This window comes from Onychostoma macrolepis, chromosome 04 (genome assembly GCF_012432095.1).
Source record: "Onychostoma macrolepis isolate SWU-2019 chromosome 04, ASM1243209v1, whole genome shotgun sequence".
Classification (NCBI taxonomy): domain Eukaryota; kingdom Metazoa; phylum Chordata; class Actinopteri; order Cypriniformes; family Cyprinidae; genus Onychostoma; species Onychostoma macrolepis.
The window spans coordinates 8,445,196-8,469,961 of NC_081158.1; the positions used below are offsets into that span (position 1 = coordinate 8,445,196).

Sequence of the window (24,766 nt, forward strand, 5' to 3'; positions counted from 1 at the left end):
TTGTTAGAAAATTAACAAAGAAACGTTTGCAGAGTAATTTTCTTCAAACTTGAAGTAAAAAATGAAGTAAAAAATATTAATTGGGATGATGCATTACAAATTGGCGACCTGGACAAAAACTGTGAAATTGTGATGAGAACCATTGAAAAAATTATTCACAAGTATACACAACCGTTAAAATGTAGACAAAATAGTGCATCCCTGCCATGGTTAAATTCAGATGTTCTTCAACTAATGAAAAAGAGAGATATTGCTTTGAAAAAGTCTTTGCTTACAAAAACACAGACAGATATCTTAAGTTTTAAATCGTTAAGAAATAAAGTAGTTAGTGAAATGAGGAAGGCGAAAACTGCATATTTTGAGCAATTGATTGCAGAATCAGGAGGAAATAGCTCATCTCTCTGGAAGTGCATTAACAAACTTTCTAAACGAGAGGGCATACAAAGAAGACCATTGTTGGAGCTGCACATAAATGGAAGACTAATACCGATAGCACTGAAATTGCCAATGAATTTAATAGATATTTTACCCAGTCTGTGGAAGAGCTTGCTATATGTTTTGAACCTATACAATTACCTCAAAATGCAATAAATGACACACCCTCATCCTTTTATATCTCTGAGGTTGATGAAGACAAGATATTTCAAATTATTAATCAATTGAATAATTAAAGAATAACCGCATCCGTTAAAAAATATAATGCTTGTTTGCTAAAGCCCTTGGTAAATTTGATAAATTTATCTATTAGAGAAAGTAAATTCCCCTCAAATTGGAAAACTTCTATTATAACCCCAATTTTTAAGGCAGGATCAGTTGATGAGGTTCAGAATTATAGACCAATTTCTATACTTCCTGCAATCTCTAAAATTTTGGAAAAGTTGGTAGCTGAACAACTTATCAACTATTTAGAAAAACATGATCTACTTCACTCTAAACAGTTTGGTTTTAGGCCTAAGTATTCGACAGAAATGGCAAACTGCTTTCTCACAGAATTTATTAAGGGAGCTTTAGATAATGGCAATGTAGTAGGCGCAGTGTTTTTAGATCTCAAACATGCATTTGATACTGTGAATCATGAAATTCACAGGCAATAAATTGGTTTAGATCATATTTAGAATCTCGAGATCAGTGTGTTAAAATAAATAATTCAAGATCAGCTTTACAAAATAATGAGATGGGTCTCCCTCAAGGGTCAATTTTGGGTCCATTGTTGTTTTCCTTATATGTCAATGATTTACCAAATTGTTGCAAGCAAACTAAATGTCAGCTATATGCAGATGACACAGTCATTTATGTATCGGCACAGACTCCACGCTTGGCTGCAGAAATATTAACAGATGAATTGACTGGTGTGTCACATTGGCTGCAAAACAACTGTTTGTCCTTGAGCTGTTCAAAAACTGTCTCAATGTGTTTTTCAATTAGAAGGAAGGGAATGAGTGGTTTTATAATTAAGATCAATAAAAAGGCAATAGAGACAGTTAACTATTTTAAATATTTAGGTGTTATTTTAGATTCTCATTTGAAATTTGATATGCATGTAAAGAGGCTGTGTAGTACAATCAGAACAAATTTGAATTGTTTTTACATGATTCGACCCTATATATCTCTAAAAGCAGCAAAGTTATACATGCATGCAATGGTCTTTTCACATTTATCTTATTGTGTGACTGTTTGGAGTCAGGTTTCTCAACTGACTATAAAACCTGTTATAAACAAACACTAAAAATTATGGATAAGAAACCAAATAGATGGCATCATTGTAATATTTTACAAAAATATAGTTTGCTTAGTTTTGAAAATTTTATAAAACTGTCTCTTATGAAAATGGTTTTTAAATGTGTAAATAATCTTGCTCCAAAAATTATATGCCAATTAATATCAAAACAGAGTAGTAAGGGGATCACTACAAGAGGTGCAACTAATCAGAATTGTACAGTACCAAAGAGAAATACTAAATTTGTGCAATCCACATTTTCAGTTCAAGGTATACTGCTTTGGAACAGCCTGCCAGCTGAACTAAAAATGCAAACAGAGTTGAACATTTTTCAAAGAAATTTGAAAAAGTGGTTCAAACAAAAGCAGGTTTGTGAACACTGATGGTCGTACACAGTCTCAGTTTTTTTTTTTTTTTTTTGTGTGATTATTGTTTTGCTGTTGTTAAAAAAGCCTAACCAGGGACTGGGGCTGCAAATTAGCCTTTGGCTAGAAGCCTATATGTGGAGCATCGGCTGCTTGAAATTGTAGCAATGTTACTTGCTTTACATTGTCCCTGTTAAATAAACTAATAAAAAATAAAAAACCCAGAGTTTCCCTCATTTCAGGGTTAACGTACTCAAGAGTTTTCCCTTAACCTCCTTTCTGAAACGGGCCTCTGAATCTAGATTACCCAACTGCACTGTAAATCTACGATGTTCAGTAAAATATTACTCAATCGCTTTTGTGTCATACTCTCTTTCATGATGCACCTTCACCCTAGATGGGGTGTAAACACAGGATTTGGTCTGAGAGGACTGTTTCAGACAGGAAAGTGTTTTCTGAAATGTTGTAACCTTAAATGAAGTTCCATTAATGATTCAAATAAGCACAAGGATTCATTTCTAAGTTGAACACAAAACTTGACATTTTTGGTGATGTCAGTAATGTACGTTTAATGCTGTAAATACGGCAGTACTGTTTGCACAGACACTAAAACATACAAGTAAATGTATGTTTTATAGAACCATATTTTACATAAAATACATATGAATTCTCAGGAGATCACATTGCACATACAAATTTATATACACACGCATACAGAAAATGCACTTAAAATGCATAAACAGAACTAAAAAAACACTGCCATTAACACAATGAAAGAGGTAGTTACTGTAACTCAGGCATGCAATCTCTAATCTGCCCCAAACTTAACATGTTTGATAAGAGTCCTGGCCTGAACACATCTACATGCTCATATTCGGTTTGTCATAGCACCACCTACTGACAACAGGAAGCGACATGTTTAGCGCTGTGATGCACTATTAGCAGCACAGTAAAATAGCTAAGCGTTGCTAACAGGTGTTAGCATGTTGCTAGCCTATTTACAATTGCTGGCACTTTTCAATATGTTGCAAGGAGTTCATAACAGTGTTAAACATGTCACTTCCTGTTGCCAGTATGTGGTGCTATGATTATAACTTAATATGGGCATGGGGATGTGTTCAGGCCAGGACTCTTCTCAAACGTGTGAAGTTTGGGGCAGACTGGACATTGTTTGCCTGAGTTACAACGACTTCCTGTTTCATGGCGAAAAACCAAAATTTGTCAGGCTGCCAGGGACACAACCTTTGACGAAAACTCAAGATCTTCACAATTTAACATTGCAAACGCCTTATGATCACACTCACAAAATTTGAAGATGATCCGATTAAAGCTGTAGGAGGAGTTTGTTAAAGTACGAGGCCTGAAAATGGCAAGAACTTCAAAAAAATCATAGAGGAAATTCAAAATGGCTGACTTTCTTTCGCGTTTAGGACTTCGCTGTAGGTGTAGGGACATTACATGTATTTACCGAATTTCGTACACATACATGAAACGTAGCGAGAGGGGCACTTCGTTGAAATTTTATAGGTGGCGCTATCGAGCCATTTTGCCACTCCCAATTCTGAAACACCTTTCAGATGTAAATTTCTGCCAGTGTGCAAAGTTTCGGAGCTTATTTAGGCCCTCAAAAATGTGATTCACTTTGGAGAGGAAGAAGAAACAGCAATTCCAAGAGGGTCCTCGCACCACTGGTGCTTGGGCCCTATTGAGCTGAAAGTTAAGAGCTGATGGAACACGACCTAATGCCTTGAAGGGTCTCGGTCCAAGTGTCTTCTGAAATATCTATGCTGGAGGTCTTTCTCCCAGGACATCTTCAAATGTTGTGTAGGAGGAACCCTTGCGTTATTGAAATATACAACAAATCTAGAAATAAGACCCTTCAAATTGAGTTCAGATGTCATACAAAGATAAAGATGCTCAGGGGATTTATAAGTTTCAAAATTGGGATATTACTTTTAATGTAATACCATTCCTGTACATTTCTGAAGAAATGAGAAGGGGGTAATCCAAGAAATCACTCCTTTTTTCAAACGACTTGTCACTCCGAAACTGCAATTTCTTAACAGAATGAGTTTGCAAATGAGGTTTCAGTTTGTTTAGATATGTGAATCTCTCTCCTGTGAGAATTCTCATGAATCCTTAGGTTCCTTTTTACTGTGAAGCACTTTCCACACTGAGGGCAGGTGAAAGGTTTCTCTCCAGTGTGAACTCTTATGTGATTCTCAAGTCTTGCATTGTTTTTTAAACTCTTTCCACAGTAATGGCACATGAACGGCTTCTCTCCGATGTGAATTTTAACATGATCCTGAAGGTGATTTGTGTCTGTGAAACTCCTTTCACACTGTTGACATTTAAAACTCTTTTCTCTTGAATGAATCCACATGTGATAATTAAGGCTTTCTTTATATATGAAACTCTTTCCACACTGAACACATATGAACGGTCTCTCTCCAGTGTGAATTCTCATGTGACTCTTAAAGTTTTCTTGACGTGTGAAACTCTTTCCACACAGTTTGCAGGTGTGAGGCTTCACTCCAGTATGATCTCTCATGTGAGTCTTAAGACCTCCACTTCGTATGAAACTCTTTCCACACAGCTTGCAGGTGTAAGGCTTCTCTCCAGTGTGAATTCTCATGTGAACTTTAAGGTTTTTTTTCTGTGTGAAACTCTTTCCACACTGAATACATACAGGTCTCTCTCCAGTGTGTACTGTCATGTGAGTCTTAAGATCTCCATTTCGTCTGAAACTCTTCCCACACAGTTTGCAGGTATAAGGTTTCTCTCCAGTATGACTTCTCATGTGGATACTAAGGTGACTTTTCCGTGTGAAACTCCTTCCACACTGAGAGCATGTGAGCGGTTTCTTTTCAATGTGAATTTTCATGTGGACTTTAAGGCTTTCTTTTCGATTGAAAATTTCTCCACACTGTTGCCAGGTGTAAGGTCTCTCGTGGGAATTGAAGGTTGTAGTTTGCTTTTTTTGAGATTTTGTCGGTGTTGAATTCTTTTCATTCTGTGAGCAATCAATTGACTTTTCTCCAGGTTTGAAATCATGCGGTTTCTCATTTTGATCTTTCTCTTCGGTTTCATTCAGTTCTTGACTCTCTTCTTTCAGTGCCATCGGGTCTGAGATGAAAAGAGACAAATACAAGTTTAATGGCACAAAGCAACAGACATCCAATTGACAGTAGTGCTGTCAATCAATTACAAAAAATTAATGAATTGCACATTTTCAGTAATTAATTGCATATTTACATTGTGATTTCACATTGAATCTCCAAATAATTTAGAAATAAAGTTTGTGTATTTAAAATATATTGTTTAATGGTATCTCTTTACCTAGTAGCCTATTAATAATGAAGGCCAGTTTCATTGATACAAATACAGCAACTGGTGTCTTTATTAAATGCATTTTCCCTTCAAATTTATCCATTAATTATAGCCATTCAGCATTAAAGTATAATTGAAAACCATGATTTTTTACATTTATTAGGCTTAAAAAAGATTTATAAGGATTTATAAGGATTAAAAATAGTGAACTTAAAACAATCTTGACAGAGTATAATTTGTAAATGTACAGGTGCATCTCAAATTAGAATGTTGTGGAAAAGTTAATTTATTTCAGTAACTCAACTCAAATTGTGAAACTTTGTGTATTAAATAAATTAAATGCACACAGACTGAAGTAGTTTAAGTCTTTGGTTCTTTTAATTGTGATGATTTTGGCTCACATTTAACAAAAACCCATCTCAACAAATTAGAATACTTCATAAGACCAATAAAAAAAACATTTTTAGTGAATTGTTGGCCTTCTGGAAAGTATGTTCATTTACTGTATATGTACTCAATACGTGGTAGGGGCTCCTTTTGCTTTTGAGAATAAATTCAGTAATTAATAATTTTTAATTAAAGAACCAACTTCTGCATCATTTCTCGCCACAGTACCTCTTGCAGTCTGGGCATGTGTCACACTTGAGTTTCAAAACCCATGACATGAAGAGTTTGGGATGCATGGTGTAAGACATTGAAACCTCTACTCAGCAGCAGCCTGGTGAATGTGCATGAGCCTCTAGCTCAGTGCTTTTAGCATGCTAAGCTAACTAACATGTCATCAAACAAAGGCACCGTCTACTTCGGAGTGGTATTTCTCAAGAACGGTTGCTAAATTAAAAAATTCATTCAGTCAGGTGTGGCGTAGTCCAAAGATCATCTGATTCGATTTTGGACAAAATTTGTTGGAGGAGTAGTGGAAAAACTGTTTTTCATTTACTTAAATATGGCAGACAGGGACATTCATGGAAAATGACAAACGAGATAGTCAGAATCAGCATAATCCAGGAAATGAAAGGATATAAATAACAAAATTGACAATATTTTTTCAAAAGTTATAAACGTTTTAGCAAAAGTTGTTATCTCTGGAACACTAGGTGGCGCTGTGTTCAAACTTCTTAGGTACCTCTGGTACATGGTGTTGATGATGCCTACCGATTTTTGTGGCGATATGTCAAAGGGTTTAAAAGATATTGCAATTTATAACAAATTTCAAAATGGCGGACATGTTTCAACCAATCCTGGCAAAATTGATATTCCCGGATTTGGCATGACCCAAGAAATCCACAAACACAAATCATGATAGCATGATGGCCAATCACCAATCAGATTATGATTGTCTGACTAATTGTTCAAAAGTTACAAGCAAAAATGTCAATTTTTAATATCTCATGACCAGTAGGTGGCGCACTTTGGCATGGACCCTCAGATCATAGTGTTGATGAAGCTTGCCAAGTTTCGTTTCGATTGATCAAAGTGTGGCTAAGATACGGTCTCTGAATCAATGTCGGGTCAACCTTATTAAGTTTGTGACATCGTAACTTTTGAACAGAGATCTGTTCAGTTATTTCTGTGTAAAAATGCCACATATCAAAAAGTTCAGGATTCAGCTCTCCACGGTAGTCCTTAAAAGGGTCCTATTATGCTTTTTCACTTTTTGAATTTTAGTCAGTGTGTACAGTAGTGTGTATGTTTGGGCATAAACAGATCTACAAAGTTACAAATCTCAAAGTCCACTCCAAAGGGAGATATTTCGTTTTTTTTTTTAAATCCCATTTCAAGAACTACAACGAACGGCTCATTTGGACTACAGCATTGTTTTCCACTGTTTGTGATATCACGAATATACTTATATTGTATAAAGGCAGCATAAAAAAGTCCCATCATAACACAGAAATCCTCATTTTAAATGAGCACGTCTTTATTCTAGTGCTATTAGATTTTCATATACCAAAACTTTTCTTGAAGAGCTTGAAAGTTATGCTGGTATTTGTGGACAAGAATTAGCATAGTTTAGTTCCTCTCTATCTGACCAGTATTCACTCCTCTTCTTTTCTCCTTGTATATGCTTCCCTTGAAAGGCGCTGTCATTATGCTGATGAAACTCAGCTCTATATTTATCCACAACCTGGCAAGAAGTTCTCAAAAGAAAACGAGTCTCTTAAAAATATTAAATATATTAAGCAGTTTTCTTGTATCAAAGGGCACCTATTATGCTCCTTTTTACAAGATGTAATATTGGTCTTGGGTGTCCCCAGAATGTGTCTGTGAAGTTTCAGCTCAAAATACCCCACAGATCATTTTTTATAACATCTGGAAAATGTCTTTTTGGGGCGTGTCTGCAAAATAGCTGTTTTAGTGTGCATCTCTTTAAAATGCAAATGAGCTGCATCTTCCCGCCCCGTCTCCAGAAGTTTGCGTATACATCTCTGCTTTACATACCTACAACAATAAACAGCAGGTAGAAGCAACATGACTGAGAGCAAGGGCACCGGTGTTCAGTCGTACACATGAGAAGCCAAACACACCGAAAGTGGGGGCAAAACAGCGCAATGTTACAGCTGATCAATAAAAACTCTTTGAAAACGTACACACAAATACAGCTAAAACGTTAGCTAAGCATATAACGACATGACATTCACAAAGCAGTCCGGAGTGAAATGACTTGCGCAGACAAACGTATTTAGGTAGGTTTTGAGGCTCATTACCTTCAAAAATAGAACTAATCCACTGCGTTCTCAGCAGCTCAGATGTTGGTAAAAAATTAAGACTCATGTTCAGTCTGTTCGTTGTTTATATTACAGCTGCTCAAGCGCAGAGAACATGGAGGACAGTGTTCAATCGCTGAGGGCGGAAACTATAGCAATGCAGGGCTGTCCTTTGCAATGTGATGTCATCTTGTAGGGCTGTTCAATTCCGAAATTTTTGGAATTGAGTCCGATTCTAATTCCTGGTTCTGGAATCGATGGGATTCAATTCCAAGTATTGATTCCTCACGGTTGTTTTCGATTCTTGTTTTTTAGATTGAAGGAACCTAATCTTGCCATGACTGCAGGATAAAAAGGTCGTAGAAAGTATCCTTCTCATAATATGAAGCTTTATTTGTAAAAAATGACGATACATAAATTGTAATTTTGTCTGCTTTGCCCTTGAAATTAGTCATAGCCCACAGCTCAGCAGGGACATGCATTTATTGCATGAATTGAACAAGACAAGAAGTGTCTAAAATAAACGTGCACAGTTCAGTTGAATGATGAAGTTTACTTAACTGTATGCTTTGTACAAAATTAACAAACTGTACACTGAAACAAAATAAGCAGAACATTAACAATAACACTGATAGAGCTCGTGGTTTATCCGTCAATCAGATGCGCTCTCGACCACTGATCTATACTCGTGACGTTTTCTTTTAGAATTATCATTGGCTGATAGAAATGTTTAAAAAAATATATTTTAGATGGAAATAAGATTAAGACCCTCGATCACGTCATGGTCTATTCTGTCGTGCAGCGCTCAAAATTGTGAACAACATAAGACAGTTCCACCGTAAAATAACCTCAGAATCATTTTTTATTTTTTTTAACTGGTTCATTAAAAGTATATCCATCCGAAAGAACGAATCAGGAAACAAATCAGATTTCTAATCACTTTTAGAGCATAAGAGAGGCGAATGGTAATAAAGATATAAAAATTTGAATAATCTCTTATCTCACAACGCTCGTAATTCCAGGTTTTAGCTACCATGAGGGAGGCGAATGGTAGCTTCTCAAACGGAAGGCTGCATCCTCATCCTCATCCAAGCCCTATCATCTTGCTTAGAGAATCAAAACGCCAGGCCTAGTGAGACTGGTTTGGTTTAATGTGGATGAAAAAATAAGGAGTGGGTGGAATTTTATCAATGAAGGGTGGTTGTGTTCACACACTGCCAACACATTTATGTCCAAACACCATGTAAAAGTGGATTTTACATAATAGGGAAACAAAGCCACTTGCCACTAACACTACCCAGGTGAAAAACAAGTACACTTCCATAATGTACTTAAAGTGCTCTATTTTCGCGCATTAATTTTGTACTTAATACACTAAAAATGATCCTTTAGTGCTTCTTAAGATTATCTAAGTGTACTCAACTGTGCTATTTTGAGACACCGTGAGTATGAGCACTTTAAGTACATTATGGAAGTGTACTTGTTTTTCACCTGGGTAGTTTTCTGTGGAGCTGGACATTTTAATAAGGATCAAAGGAGTGAGTTCAGCTCTGAGAATGAAAACCAACCTGTTTGTTCCTCAGTATCTTCATGTTTGACTCTGAATGCGTCTTCACTCTCCTCTTTAATAAACACCATCTTTGTTTGTTCCTCACTATCTTCATGTTTGACTCTGAATGTTTCCTCAATCTCCACGTCTTCACTCTCCTCTTTAATAAACGCCATCTTTATAACAGTGTGTCACGTGGATCTCAGCTGAGGTTATCTGTGTTTAAGACGAGAATAAACAGAAAGAAAAATCAAATACAAACTGCATTTTCAAATGCCAAAAGAAAAGCAAACTAAATCTCTCAAGCGTGTCTCAGTCAGCTCCTTAGTTCAGTAGTCAGCACACTAGTAAGAGAGTGAGAGTAAATGACCTGCTATGACAAAAAACAACTAGCATTCAATTTAATGAAACGACATATTATACTTATATTTAATTAGATTACACTTTCATGAAAACATTTGCAGTTGTTTTGTAAAAGCTGTCATTACACCTGTGTATTGTTCTCGTTGTATTTACACTGTTTTGGGCAGAAGATTCGAGCGATTCAAAACAGTGAATCATTTTGCGAAGCAATTGATTCAGTTGACTCGAACCTCGTGTTTAAAATAAACTGATTCATTACAGAGGGAGCGAAATGAAACGCAGTTTGTTACTCGTGCGTTTTACACGCATAAAATAGTCTATCCTTCATTAATATCAGTAGATAAAGCATAGCAATGTTGCACTAGTTAATAATTAATTTCACCGTTTTATATACAATTCTCTAAACATGCTCAGTTGATTTAAACACTGTAAATAGTTATAAACGCGCACACACACACCTTTCTTCAGCCGAATTGCAGATGCGGGCGCGTGGCGCAGCCTTATGAAGTCACACCGCCACACCAAAATAAAAGTCTTTTTTTTTTTTTTTTTAATAAATATATATATATATATATATATATATATATCATTTCACATTAGAAAACAAATATAATACGGTAGAGGATGAACTGAAGTGATGAAATTGCAGAGCTATCAAAAGCCCAAAACTTCCAAACGTTTCACACTTACAAAGTATTCAAACTTACATGTGAAATGAATGAATGAAAATCTGTCATTCTGTCTGAATGAAAATCCTTTATTAAAATGATTAAAACTATTTCTTGTAAATGTTAATGAATTGTGATTTACATTTCCTCAGATTATCTTTATTACAATTTGCAATATAGAATATGTGCTAAAATGTGATTATAATGTTACCTAGTAAGCTCTCAGATTTCTGGAAATTGATTTACAAACATCATTTTCATGAAAACTGAAAGTTAACAAATCTGTCTTCCAATTGTTTTTTTCCAAGGAAAAGCATTAACAAATTTATTGATATACCTTAGCTAGAAAATAAAGATGCATTTGGAAGTATGCTAGAAAATACAAGTAGTGATTATACAATATGATGCAAGAGAGATCCAAGCAGTCTTTCCTTGAAATTATATTTTATTAAAAACAATTATCATAAATCATAAGTGGTAACAATTACAGATGATTAAAATGTCAGATATTAAAATTAAAAGAAGATTGCAAATTAATACAAAATCCAAACTGAATATTTTCTGCTAAAACTCTGAGAGAATAGTCAAAATCTAAGTATAATAATCTTCAGAAGTTAAAAATAAAAGCATATGCAGCATGTTATGCGAGCAGAAGAAAAGAAGAAGCTTTCTGAAAAGCCAATACTGTATCTAAAAATTCTTGAATCAAGATGAATTATGTCTTCACAATTTTGTTAGTTTTTGCTTAAAACAAGCAAAAATATCTGTAAATGGGGCAAGAAAAATAATATTGTTTAGCCTTTGAATTAAGATTATTAGCAGTTTCCACCAACGTGCTTGACTGTAGGGAGGATGTTCTTGGGCTCATGTTTGTTACCAATGGCATACCTGCCACCCCTCCCGTTTCCCCCGGGATTCTCCCGTATTTTACCATTCTATCCCGCTATCATCCTGTTTAAATATTTCCCCATATTTCTCCCATATTTTCAATCTTTCTATAAAAAAAAATCCCACTGGGCGTATTTTATATGTTTGCCACATTCGCCTTCAGTAAAACTCCCGTAATTTGTGTGGCCCAAACCTCATTATATGAATCATGTCAACATATTCCAAGCTTGTCCGGTTGCCAGATCTTGTATGAAACGCATCGTTCTCACGCAATCGACACATACAAATTTCAACCCATTTGTCCCCTCAACTTGGCAACCTACAACCCAGTGATGCTGTTGAAACAAGGATCACTGGTAGAAACGGGAGGACAAGACTCAGGTGGTGTTCCGGTGAAAAAAACTAAATATACATGTAAATTGAGAATAGCTTACACTTCAAAAGGCTATGGTTTAATTGATTAAATATGAGCGCTGCAAGTTTCAAAGTCAGGTGCTGCGCTGCTTTGTTTACTGCAGTTACTGGGGAAACGGCTATATTCCTGGTGAAAAGCGCCACCTGCTGGCAGAGAATGAATTTGCATTTTTCAATAAGCCCTTCTGCTCTGTTTAGACCAAAGCCAAAAACGACTCTTATTTTTAGGCAGAAAACACGCAGTTGTAAATGTGAACCAGTGGATTGACAAAAAGATAATGAATTATAAAATTCTAAAGATATAGCTGTTCAAGTGTGTTTGATTAGGGTTGGAGCTAAACTCTGCAGGGATCAACGTTCCCCACCCCTGGTTTAAATTAATATAATAAATGAATATGATACAATAATAATAATAATAATATAATATAATATAATATAATAATTGATACTTTTGACTCCGCCCCCCATGGCAAAGAGACATTGGCAGCATTAGTGTACAGCATGAAATCCTCAAAAACACATCTAAAATGGGGAAAAGTTGTTGTGTGATCAACTGTACAATCCGTGTATCATTCGTTCACTCGTTTTTTTTAATTTAATATTGAAAGTAGAGCCCTGCACAGGTCTCAAATTTAGGCCCTAGCCTGGCCCGAGACACTCAGGCCCTAGCCCGTCTTTTTTTCCCCACTTCTCCCAAAACAGCTTATACTACTGTTTCAGCTATTAAAATAGTTAAGTTTTGTATGTAATGGCAAGGTGATTATATTTTGTTATATATATTGATTATATTTTTTTCTTAAGTTAATTTCGAAAAACGTTTTGAGCATTTTTTGTTCGTTAAATATACGTTTTTGTTTTTTAAAGTAACGACCAAGCGGCAAGCGCCAGACAGTGAGCTGATCATAGCCTATATTTGATCAATTTAGCCTTCTCAAATCACCACAACTTGCCTAGAATGAAATCTATAGATATACTAAAATAGTTCAAGCATATAACAATGTCTAAACATTAAACCTAGATAAATGTGCGCTGTATCCAATAGTTTGTGCGGAGATTGGAAGCGCCAGCTATTTTTTCAGTGGATACGCTATAATTTTTGCTCATAAAGGTAAGAGTAACTAATCATTCATAACTGTAAAGGCTCTACTTTTATTTTTGTGTTCACTCACAATATTAACAAAACGTTGTGATTTGATAAAATAAAGAAAACAAACATGATGCGCTTTCTGCCGTCTCGTCTTGAACAGGAGCGCTTCACAAAAATGAATCGAAACTCAGCGAATACATGCCTCACAGACATGATAAATATATCTATATAAAGCTTTAAATTAGTACTTAACAAAATAAAACATATCGAAAACAAAAACTCTTTCATTATAATCTCAATCCGTACAGATGCATTTCTTAAAGGCACGTCTAATGAGGAGATGGCAAGTTGGAATCGGCAACTTCATCCTTGCGACACCGACTCAGAAAACACTAGTTTATTAATAAATAATTCAAATATCTCCTTACTATTTCCCCCTGACACATTCATGCCGACCCGAGACCAATATCACTTTAATCTCTCTGACGTGCGCTCTCTGATGCGCGCTGTCTCTGCTATACGCAAACACATACACACACGCTACTAAGAGGTAAACTTTCATTATCTTTGCAAACTGCCTTTCCTAATAATGTGCTAATTAGCCAGTTTCGCGGCTGAAGTTTACAGTCTGCTCATCCACCCCATGGAAGAGAGGGGCGGGGTCAGCAGAGCTCATTAGCATTTAAAGCAACATGGACTTTGATAGGGTAAAAAAGGTGTTTTTTACACTACCATTGAGAAAGTTTAACCAAAGTATGTTATAGACTTTTCATTAAGGCCCTAAAGAATCATATCAACTTGAAAAATGGGCATCCAATGACCCCTTTAAAAAATAAATCTAGACAGTACCAGCAAAAGAACAGGAGAAATGAAAAAAAAAAAAAAAAAATCAAACCTTCAGAGTATCATTCAGTCCCTCAAGGCATCCCAGTTCTTGACAGAGAATGGGGCATTTATGCTTGAAAACTGCCCTGATGTGCCATTTGAAATGCTAAAGAGACAGAAAAGCAATCACCCAAAATACCATCCAGCCCTTAAATCATTTGCGCTTACTCTGCAATTTTATTCAGTCAAGGCCTACAATTATGTCAGGGAGACCTTTGACTTAGGGTTGCCTCACCCATCATGGATGCGTGCCTGTATATTAGATGCATGCAGGTCTTAAAGGGACAGTAGGCTACTAAACATGCTGCCGACTGTAATTAAAAGGAAAGTTCGCCCTAAAATTTAATTTCTGTCATTATTTATTCACTCACATGTTGCCAAACCTGTATTAATTTATTTCTTGTGCTGAACACAAAAGAAGATATTTTGAAGAATCTGGGTAACCAAACAGTTGCTGGTCCACACTGACTTTGATAGTAGGGGAAAAAAAAAAAATACTATGGAAGTCTCTGTGGACCAGCAACTGTTTGGTTTTCCACATTCTTCAAAATAGCATTTATGTTTAGCAGGAGGAGGAAACTCATTCAGGTTTACAACAACTTTTGAGTGAGTAATAGATGGTATAAAAATAAAACACTAGCCTATTTTAATTTTTGGGTGAATTATTACTTTAATGTTAATAAAACACCAAACACAAAGAGAAAAGTCATTCACTACTCTTGACTGAAAAACTTTAATACAGATGCTTTAATAGGAAACGATCAATATAGTGTTTTATTTTTATATTTCTTCATACAGTTTCTTGAATGCTCCTGCTAAATACACCTATTGTAGCCTACCTGAAAATAAAACACTTTATTTTATTTGTATATTATTTGTATTTGTAATGTGTATCTTTTTTTTTTCATTTTTTAATAACAAAGATAAAATAATGACAAAGAATTTTATCTTCACCCACTTTGGCCTAAATATCCGCCATACTTTTTTATATTTTGTTACTTTGAAAGCCTTTGTCTTTATAATAGGTCAATTAGTTTGGCTATACTGCTCAGACAACTTGCAGAATAGTAAAACCAACATGACAAAGAATCGTTATAAAATTGTGATATTTCGAAAATCGTGATATTTTTGCCAAATTTCCCACCCCTTGCAGAGGGGGAACAAACCCATACACCCCCTCCCCCTGGTCTGCGATTGTGCCCTCGTAACGCCATTTCGCCCCTACCCCTCCGGAGTCTGTGCACTCCACTGTCACCCATCTATGATAAGGAGATGGTACAGTAGCAACGGAGGAGATCCTGGATTCAGTGAAGAGGTACTAGCCTCTCTCCAAATTAAAGCTTCTGCAGCACAGGCCAAGGGACAGGAGACATTCTGTGCTCTAATGATTGATGAAATGGCCATTATGAAGCACATCGAGTGGGATGGGAAGAGAATGCTTGGCTATGTAGACATTGGCACAAAAAATAAGTGACAAAGTGACAACATACCAATAGCTACAGAGGTACTGGTATTAATGGCTGTCTGCATTCACGACCACTGCAAAAGCTCCAGTGGCATATTTTCTGACTACAGAACGACTGGTTCAGAAAGGGCTACTATGGTGCGCCAATGCATTCTCAGATTGTCTGATCTGGGTGTCAGGGTGGTGTCCCTTACGTGTGATGGTCCATCAACACATTTTTCTATGCTCAAGGACCTTGGGGCAGACCCAACCCACAACACTCAACCCCAGTTTCCCAGATCCATCAAATAGCCATCGAATGATTCACGTCATCTTGGATGTCTGCCATATGCTGAAGCTGGTACGCAACACCTTGGGGCCCTGTGGGATTATTGTAGATCCCTGTGGAAACAGCATAAAATGGGAATATATCAAATCTTTACACAGTCTGCAAAAAGACGAAGGGTTGCATCTAGGCAACAAACTTAGATCAGCTCACATAGATTGGCACAGTCAAAAAATGATGGTAAAACTTGCTGCACAGACCATTAACGCCAGTGTGGCAGATGCTCTCAGGCTCTGTGAGCAACACCTGCAGCTCCCCCAGTTTGCTGGCTGTGAGCCAACATGCAAATTCCTGGATATTTTTGACCGGCTTTTTAATATGATGATCTCCAGAAATCCTATTGCCAAGGGATTTAAAAGTCCACTCAGGCAAGCTAATAAGCGAACCAACATGGCCTTCTCAATGGAAGCGTACAATTACAATATTGGTTTAACCCCCAGAGGGTTAAACTGCCTTGCTTTTCTTACATCCGTTAGTTGAGCGAATGGCAGCGAAAAACAGCTCAAGGTACTGTAACTGTGATGTTGGTGGTCTCACGTATGTGTCATATAATTGTTTGAAACTCTTTATTGCCACCAGAAAGCCAAGAAAGGACGTTTTATTGCCTGTTGCCACAAGGGGTCATCCATTAATACCTGGCTCCTTTAACCCTCTGGGGTCTGAGGTCATTTTGGGGCCCTTGAGATGTTTTGACATGCCCTGATATTTGTGCTTATTTCAGCTACTTAAAACATACTATTGACCAACATGTAATTTTTTTTGTATTCAGCACAAACTGTGCTACAATAATATGTGACCAAGATGGATGTACATGTTTGCATTTTTTAGAAAAAAAACATTATGCGTGGTTTGTAAGTTTTGGGGAAAAAAATGTAGCTGAAATAAGGCCATAAAACCCACACTAAATAGTCCTGAACAAGACTTTTGAGTAATCAGTCTTGTAGGCTAGAATATTTACTTCAAAATTATGTGAAAATCATTCTGCTTACTCATTCACAGAAAACAATATATTGATTTCAAATTTTCAAGACATGTTTTGTGATCGAGGGTCTATATGCGAGGGAGTGGCAATGGCCATGAATATTAAGTGAGTCTCACCTGAGGGACAAAGGGCCCTCCCCTAATGGCCCCTAATGGCCCATCAGTGTGACTGTGAGGCAGGTAAGAGAGAATGTGAGGAGATTGAAAAAAAGGGTTTTTTAAATTATTTGTATTTTATTTACAACACAGTATAATCAAAACATACATAATGAAGGTCAAAGACACATTATTGTGCACACTGATCTAACCACAGAGATGTGAACAGACTTTGAGTCATTCCTGCAGCAGATTCTGTTCAACAAGTGAAACAAGTAAATCATACCTGATATTTACGTGTGTTATTTAAGTGTTTCTACTTCTTTCCATGGATTCAAGAAGAAAAAAAAAAACAATCAGTAGAAAAGGAGCTTGTTTTGACATAGAATATCAGTGTAGTTGAACATCTGATGTTGGTGCAGCGCTCTCAGAGGAAAACAGTTTGAAGAGACATCAGGATTCATCTGGTGCTGGTATCTGATTCAATAAAATACAAACAAAAAAAACATTTGTGAGCATGTTAATATCAGGAACATCTGTATATATATCATAAATATCATATATATCACTATCATAAAAAAGAGAAAGAAATCTTATATCTGAGAAACTAATTATTATTGTTTAGCACGTTATTCAAATCTATTTCTGAACAGAGTAGGCTATTAATAATAAACATGTACTAAACATACTTAGACTCGTAGCATTCATCATGTTACAGTGTACACTCATATTACTTTTATTGTTTTATATAGAGCATGAAAACATCATCGCGCTGTAAGAAATTTAAATACAATGAATTGCCTATCATATTCAAAATGTTTTACACGATTTCAAACATTGTAGTCAGGAATTATAGTTTGGGAAAAAACCCAACTATGATTTTGTAGTCATATAGTCTAGTATGTATGATTTTATAGTAGCCTATGATATGATTCTGTAGCCACAGACTCAAGCATGCTTTGTACAATAAAAGGATGTACTTTGTACTATAAAAAATTATATTTTATATCTGAGAAACTAATTATTATTGTTTAGCACGCTATTAAAATCTATTTGTGAACAGAGTATTAATAATAAACATGGTCTAATCATTCTTAGAGGCGTAGCATTCATCATGTTGTCGTTTGGGGGAAAACCCAGCTAAATGTTAGTAGATCTGTTCAAGTTTATGTCACAATAACACGGTAACTAATGTAAAAAATAAACATTACTTACTCATCTCCTCTGCTATATGAAATCGTGTTCTTCTTTCGAGGGAAATCCTGCCTTTACTCAGCGCGTCTTCTTCCAGAAACGAACAGTAGCCGCGATGAAGGACCTCCTCTTTGTTTGTGTTGGGCGTTTGCACGCGCGCACTTACCACGTGGCTATTTACATATGAACAGCGGGGGCGGGGTCACATTAGAGATAATGAGTCAGACGGGACAGACTGAACATCGTGTTGGTTTTATAAGGATTACTTCATCACAGAATGTTTGTTTTCGATAAGACTTGCTTCATTTCAAAGTAGACACTTCAAGCTTTCTATAGATATAACTCCCATGTCTCTGTGTGAAGTATTTGCTGAGTTACAGTTCATTTTAGTGACGCGTTTCTAAAAACAGTTCGCGGAGACGGAGAAGACAGAGAGCGCACCCTGTTTGTTTTCTTTATTCTTCAGAAGCACAAAGTTTAGTTGTTATTATGAGTGTATACAAATAAAAGTAGACCCCTTACAGATTCGAATGGTGTATTGCTCTTATCTGTACGATCAAAAACGACAGAGTAATTCAAGCTCATTTCGGCCTTATCAGGAAAATCTGCCTCAAAACGCATATATGCGTTTGTCGACCCCAGGGGGTTAAGACAGCATTCAAAAGAATGGTAGCAAGACATGCGAGACATGCCATCAAAACCAGTGGAAACTGCTCCCCACTGGACAGCACAGTGGTACTGGAGGCTACACCTTCTGATATGTTGCCATTTCGGCAAAGCAACACACAGCCTGAAACAGAAGAGAACACAGAAACATACATCCCAAGCCTTCCCAGTCTGTCCATGTTCAAAGATGAGCTTGGACACACCCTCATTGACATGACAAAGCCAGGCTATCCACTGGGGGTGTCGCAATATACCGGTATTGACGATAACCGTGATATTCAAAGCAACAATTATCGATATTGTGTTAATTTAGTGCGGTATTGGCGATAACCGCAATATTTAAAATGAACAGGACTTTTATGATAACACCACATGTAAATACTCCAGCACCAGTACCTGGTTGACCTCCAGGTGGCACTATTGCACCTTAACCCTGATACCTGTCAAACAAGAAGACGCAGCTACTCTGAGGAAAGCCATGTACATTTATACAGAGTAAGTTAAAATTATTTTATTAGTCATAGAATGGGAAATGTTACACTAACCTGTTAACAGAGGTTTTCTGTGTTCATATATTTAAGTAAAGGGTGATTATTTCAATAAGTACCGCGTTTTCTTTACTTGTCTTATTTTTGTATTTGCAATCAATACGGCCTGTGCGTAGTAACACTTCATTTCTTTGTTCAAATCTGTTATTAACAGTTACACGATTAAAACTGATCTTGAAAAACTGAGCGACCACATTGCTATAATAAAATCTGTAAAATGGTAAGTTGGTCGCAGTGCCATGCACTTAATGCCTCATCTGCAGCCGTTCTAGATTAACACTCACATTAACACTGCATGACTTCAGTGGCACTGGCGCAACTATAGGTTAAAGAGCTTAAAATACGGGTATACTAGTTAACAGGTTAAAGTATCAGTTTAGATGTTAATATGGCAATACTTTACAATAAGGTTCATTAGTTAACTACATTACTTAACATGAAATAAGAACGAACAATACTTCTGCAGCATTTATTAATCTTAGTTCATGTTAATTTCAGCATTTACTAATGAATTATTAAAATCACAAGTTGTGTTTGTAAACATTAATGCACTGTGAACTAATATGAACAATGAACGACTATTTTTATTAACTAACATTAACAAAGATTAATAAATTGTGTAATAAATGTATTGTTCATTGTTCATTTATGTTAGTTAATACATTAACTAATGTTAACAAATGACATCTTATTGTAAAGTGTTACCATTAATATTTATTCATCATACTGTTGAACTTGATAGTATTTTCTCTCTTGTTATTTCATAGGAGCTCCAAAGAAGACGGAGAAAGTCAGAGTCTTATACCCTGTGTTTATCAGTATCTTTATGTTCGTTGGGTGAAAAAGAAAAACTCAATAAACAAAGTAAAAAATAATTTGACTGACTTGACGTGTCACGCGCCGGATGTTGTGAACGCACTCTGTTGGACATTGCGGGGGATCAGAGGTAAAAAACAATATAAATACTGTTCAGTTTCTTGCACAGACCGATCGTTTCGTGTCTTAAGACCTCAATGTATCGTAATGAGCCGCAGGGTTTAATTTGGTTTCATCTGTATATGTTTTTTTTGTCTCTCAAAGCCGTGGGTGCCATTGACTGCCATTATATGCCTGACAGACTGCAACGGTTTGAGTTAAAAATCTTTGTTTGTGTTCTACTGAAGAAACAGTCACCTACATCTTGGATGCCCTGAAGGGAAGAAGATAAACATAAAATTTTCATTTTTGAGTGAACTATCCCTTTAAAGTAGCCTACACTGCAGACAGCTACACCAATATCAGGCTCCACTTCCTTGCAAAGGAAACATAATCAAATATATATTTGTTAAAAAAACAAAAAAAACAAAGCAAATTTATTTCACAAAAATTAAGTTAAGACTGTTAAGAATATGACTAATATTGAATACACAGCCTATAAGGTAAGGCTATAAAATAGCAGTCCCAAACTAGTTTTTGTTAATAAAATTAAGTTGGTATGAGCCACCACAGTCATTTAAACCCATACAAAATGACACAAAGTGAAAATAACATGGTTTTTTGAGTTATGGAAACAACAGTTACCATGGTGAATATACAATACTAACATGAACTGTTAATGAAATGTGAAAACTGCTCCTGAATAGAATGAATATCATACCTTCATGCAAATCCTTCCCAGCTATCCTTCCCTGCTTTCTTATGAATTGAGTTTCATAGCTAATGAACTTTACAATTCATCAACTGATCTTAAAATAATAACACTTATAATGATGAAATTGGTAAATGTAAAAATCTGCAAAGTTTCAAAGATGAATTTCATATTCACAAAGGTGTGTCTGGGGACAAACCAAAATTTTGAGAACAACTGAACTATGACAAAGCAGATGTCAGGTGTGACAGCAGTTCATATGTATAAGATGGGGGAAAAAAAAGACACATAAAGAGGTGATAAATGCTATTGGTGAAGGTAGACAATTTCGGCCACATTGAGCTACGGTGTGAACATAGCTTTAATTGTACACAGATACATATTTTCTGGTGCCATTTTAAACTGCAGTGTAGGGGTATGCGATATGACGATTTTTGATCGTGGACGATAAAAATGTCTCCATGATCTGCTTTTGAAGAAATATCGTAGTATCATGCTACAGCACGCATTCTATCAGTTACAGTTCTGGCGCCGCCGTATCAATATACTGTACAGCGCGACATACATTCACATCAGTGTTAACTCAGCGGTAGAGTTACACTCACGGAACACTGCACTTATTCGCAATCCCTAAAGTACATAATTAGGGGTGGGTGGATCGATCCTAATATCGATACCAACGTTGGTATCGATATCGGATCGATACTAGCCTGATTAGATCGATACTTTAGGTTAATTTTCTCTCCTCTACACTTAATATATTGCTTACAGTTTTTTACAATCGCTATGACAATTTTTCCAATACTTTTAACAATTTTCCTAAACTCTTAACACCGTTAGCACAACATCCGTCTGTGTAGGCTATACAATTAACACATTTCTTGTTGCTTTGACACAAAATGCATACAATTAACACAAATGTAAAATGCTTGAATTTCTTTTACACACAAGCTCAACCAAGACCAAAACAACGTAATTTTACTGGCAAATTTTCTAATGCTTTCACACTGTATGTCAGAACAGATAACATCATGTTCTAAAACTAAATTATAGGGTAAAGTCAGTTCATATTGTGAATTGAAATACAAATATGTCCCCTGTATTTTATTTCATTGTTAATGAGAAACAGCTGATCGAAAGTTATGCAAATATATACATTACAGCTGATTCCCATACAGGAAACACACTCAGGTGTTGAGGTTCTTCCAATTACATGGGCATATGGTATAAAGTAAAAGAGGATCACTTTGGGTTGATTTTGTGTGGAAAAGGAACAATACAGAGCAACACACAAAAAAAAGAAAAATGCCCACACGAAGGAGAGGAAGACGAATACCAGGACAAGGGAGAGGAGTGGGACAAGGGAGAGGAAGACAAGTACTGATGAAATAAGAGCTACTATAATAGATCATGTCATAAACCATGGGCTATCATACAGAGAGGCTGGTGAACGAGTACAGCCAAATCTCAGCCGGGACACAGTGTCATCCATTGTTTGGATTTTTCGAGAAACCAACAGGTAGGATATTGTATGAGAGCTTCTCCAACTGCAAAGTGTAAATTTTACCATGTATTACAGTGACTGTATGCCTCCTGTCTTCAACGTCTACCTTCCTCAGGGGGCAGAGGTAAGCTCCTAAATGAAGAACAGGAACTTGCAATTGTCAACATGGTGATTGCTGACAATGAAGTTAAATTGAAGGACATTCAATCGAGAGTTGTAGAAGACAATCTTGTCTTTGGGAACACTGCAGTAATCAGCATAACATCCATTTCTCGGACTCTAGCTAAACACAGAGTGCGAATGAAACAACTAATCAAAGTTCCTTTTGAAAGGAACAGTGAGCGCATCAAAGAACTCCGTCGCCAATACGTCCAAGTAAGGTTATGCAATACAGTCATTACTGTACACTACATGGTGTGTTTTGCAGTAAACCTCTCTATAAACCTGGAGTACAGTAGGACATACAGTAAATCATTTACACACCGTGTCTGATTACTTTCAGAGAGTCATGGAGTTGGAGGCCAATCAAGTCCCTCATGAAATGATCTACGATGAGGCTGGCTTCAACTTGGCGAAAAGGCGTCGGCGTGGAAGAAACATAATTGGCAAAAGGGCCACAGTTACCGCGCCGGGCCAGAGAGGAGCCAACATCACCATGTGCGCTGCAATCTCCATCAATGGTGCACTCCTGAATAAATGTGTGATTGGCCCATACAACACCGACCGCCTTCTCCTGTTTTTAGAAGACTTGCACGATAGACTTGTGCCAGAGGTAGAAAGGGGACCGGTGGGAGACCTGTCAATATATGTGATCACATGGGACAATGTGGCATTCCACCATTCCCGTGCAGTCACAGCCTGGTTTGATACCCATCTGAGGATGATGTCCCTTTTCGTTGCCCCTTACTCCCCTTTCCTCAACCCCATTGAGGAGTTTTTCTCAGCCTGGAGATGGAAGGTTTTCGACCATCGTCCACAGGACCAAATGTCCCTCCTGGATGCAATGGATGCTGCATGCCAAGACATCACAGCTGAACACTGCCAGGGGTGGACAAGGCATACCAAAAGATTATTCCCAAGATGCCTTGCCAGAGAAGATATCAGATGTGATGTGGATGAGAACATGTGGCCAAACGCAGAAGACCGGGCCGATTAGATTACATTTATTATTATTATTATGTTTTAATTCTTCGGTGGGTTTTTTTGTTTGTATATTCATATAAAACAGTAAATGACAGCTATCTTGCACATTTTGTTTTCTTGCATTCTTGTTTTTCTAATACAAATAAAGTCTTTACTGCAGCAATTCTGTTTCGGCCTCTTTTTTCCCACATAAACCGTTTCTATAAAGCTATAAATCCATTTATAAAATTATAATTCTATAAAGCTACTCTGAGTTGGGTCATTCAATTTTTGTATAAAATTTCTGCAGCAAAATAAACCCAAATAGAAAAAGAAACTGTACTGTAAAACACAACCTATGATCAATGCAATATACTCTATTGTATATGGTCAGACCTGACACCTAAAACAATGCAGTTTCTGTAATTCCATTTGATGTTAGTGTTTTTATGATATTGTGCTATGATTGATTAAATGTTACTGTTGGAAGAGAACATGTGTTAGTGTTTTGGACTAATAATTCGATTTTGAGACATGTTTGCAGTGTTTTGGTAGATGTAATGTATTGTGTTAGTATATTATTGTAATTTGAAAATTAGTGTTGGAGTTTAGTTTGCAATGTGTGATTTTGAGCATGAAATTAACTGTTTTGTCAATTGTGTGTCAATTGTTTAGGAAAATTGTTAAAAGTATTGAAAAAATTGTCATAGCGATTGTAAAAAACTAATACATTCAACAAAGAATAGACATGTCTGTGTGTTTATATAACGCTCTTTTCACGTCTCCTATGCAAACATTACTGCTCCTCCCCTGCTTTAGTGTTTTGTTATGCCATTACGTGACTCAGCGGCTCCAAGCGCAAGCGGAAATTATTGGCAACAGCGAGAAATGGAACGGTAGAAATTCGCTACTGTGGCAACAGCACCAAACTTATTCACCTTTTTCATTGTGGAAGTAAGCTTTTTTCATAGACTGAATGTGCGAGACTTCCAATTCATTAGGCACGGTAGGGAAATCATGAGAAAAATAACAGTGCAATAAACGGTAAAATAGTTTGTGCTATCCACCGTGTGTGTTTATAATTAAGACAATTCATTAAAATAATATGTTAAGAAACACCAGTTTGCAATACCAAGCAAGCAGCAAAAATAATATATTATTTGTATTATTTATATTATTTGTAATATAATTTGTAATTATATTACAAATAATATCCACATAGCTTTAAGGTGAATGTAATATTTTTGTCATATCAGCATAAGTT

At 36.4% G+C, this 24,766-nt stretch overlaps 2 protein-coding genes across 3 annotated transcripts; one reads left to right on the plus strand and one right to left on the minus strand.

Moving 5' to 3' along the window:
• Nucleotides 1–2,517: 2,517 nt before the first annotated feature.
• LOC131538748 (gastrula zinc finger protein XlCGF8.2DB-like) lies at nt 2,518–10,526 on the minus strand. 2 transcript variants are annotated; one of them, XM_058772830.1, is made up of 3 exons: nt 10,491–10,526; nt 9,689–9,885; nt 2,524–5,208 (listed from the first exon to the last, which is right to left on the minus strand). In XM_058772830.1, the coding sequence occupies exons 2-3, from the start codon at nt 9,843–9,845 to the stop codon at nt 4,142–4,144; spliced, it is 1,224 nt and encodes a 407-aa protein (XP_058628813.1). In that variant the 5' UTR covers nt 9,846–9,885; nt 10,491–10,526; the 3' UTR covers nt 2,524–4,141. The 2 variants fall into 2 exon arrangements, with proteins under 2 accessions (XP_058628814.1, XP_058628813.1); XM_058772831.1 differs by lacking the exons at nt 9,689–9,885; nt 10,491–10,526 and adding an exon at nt 8,121–9,445 and having other exon boundaries at nt 2,518–5,208.
• An 11,861-nt stretch (nt 10,527–22,387) lies between these two features.
• On the plus strand, nt 22,388–23,899 carry LOC131538828 (uncharacterized). Its single transcript, XM_058772977.1, has 2 exons — nt 22,388–22,395; nt 22,883–23,899. The coding sequence occupies exon 2, from the start codon at nt 22,889–22,891 to the stop codon at nt 23,534–23,536; it is 648 nt and encodes a 215-aa protein (XP_058628960.1). The 5' UTR covers nt 22,388–22,395; nt 22,883–22,888; the 3' UTR covers nt 23,537–23,899.
• The last annotated feature ends 867 nt before the right edge of the window (nt 23,900–24,766 follow it).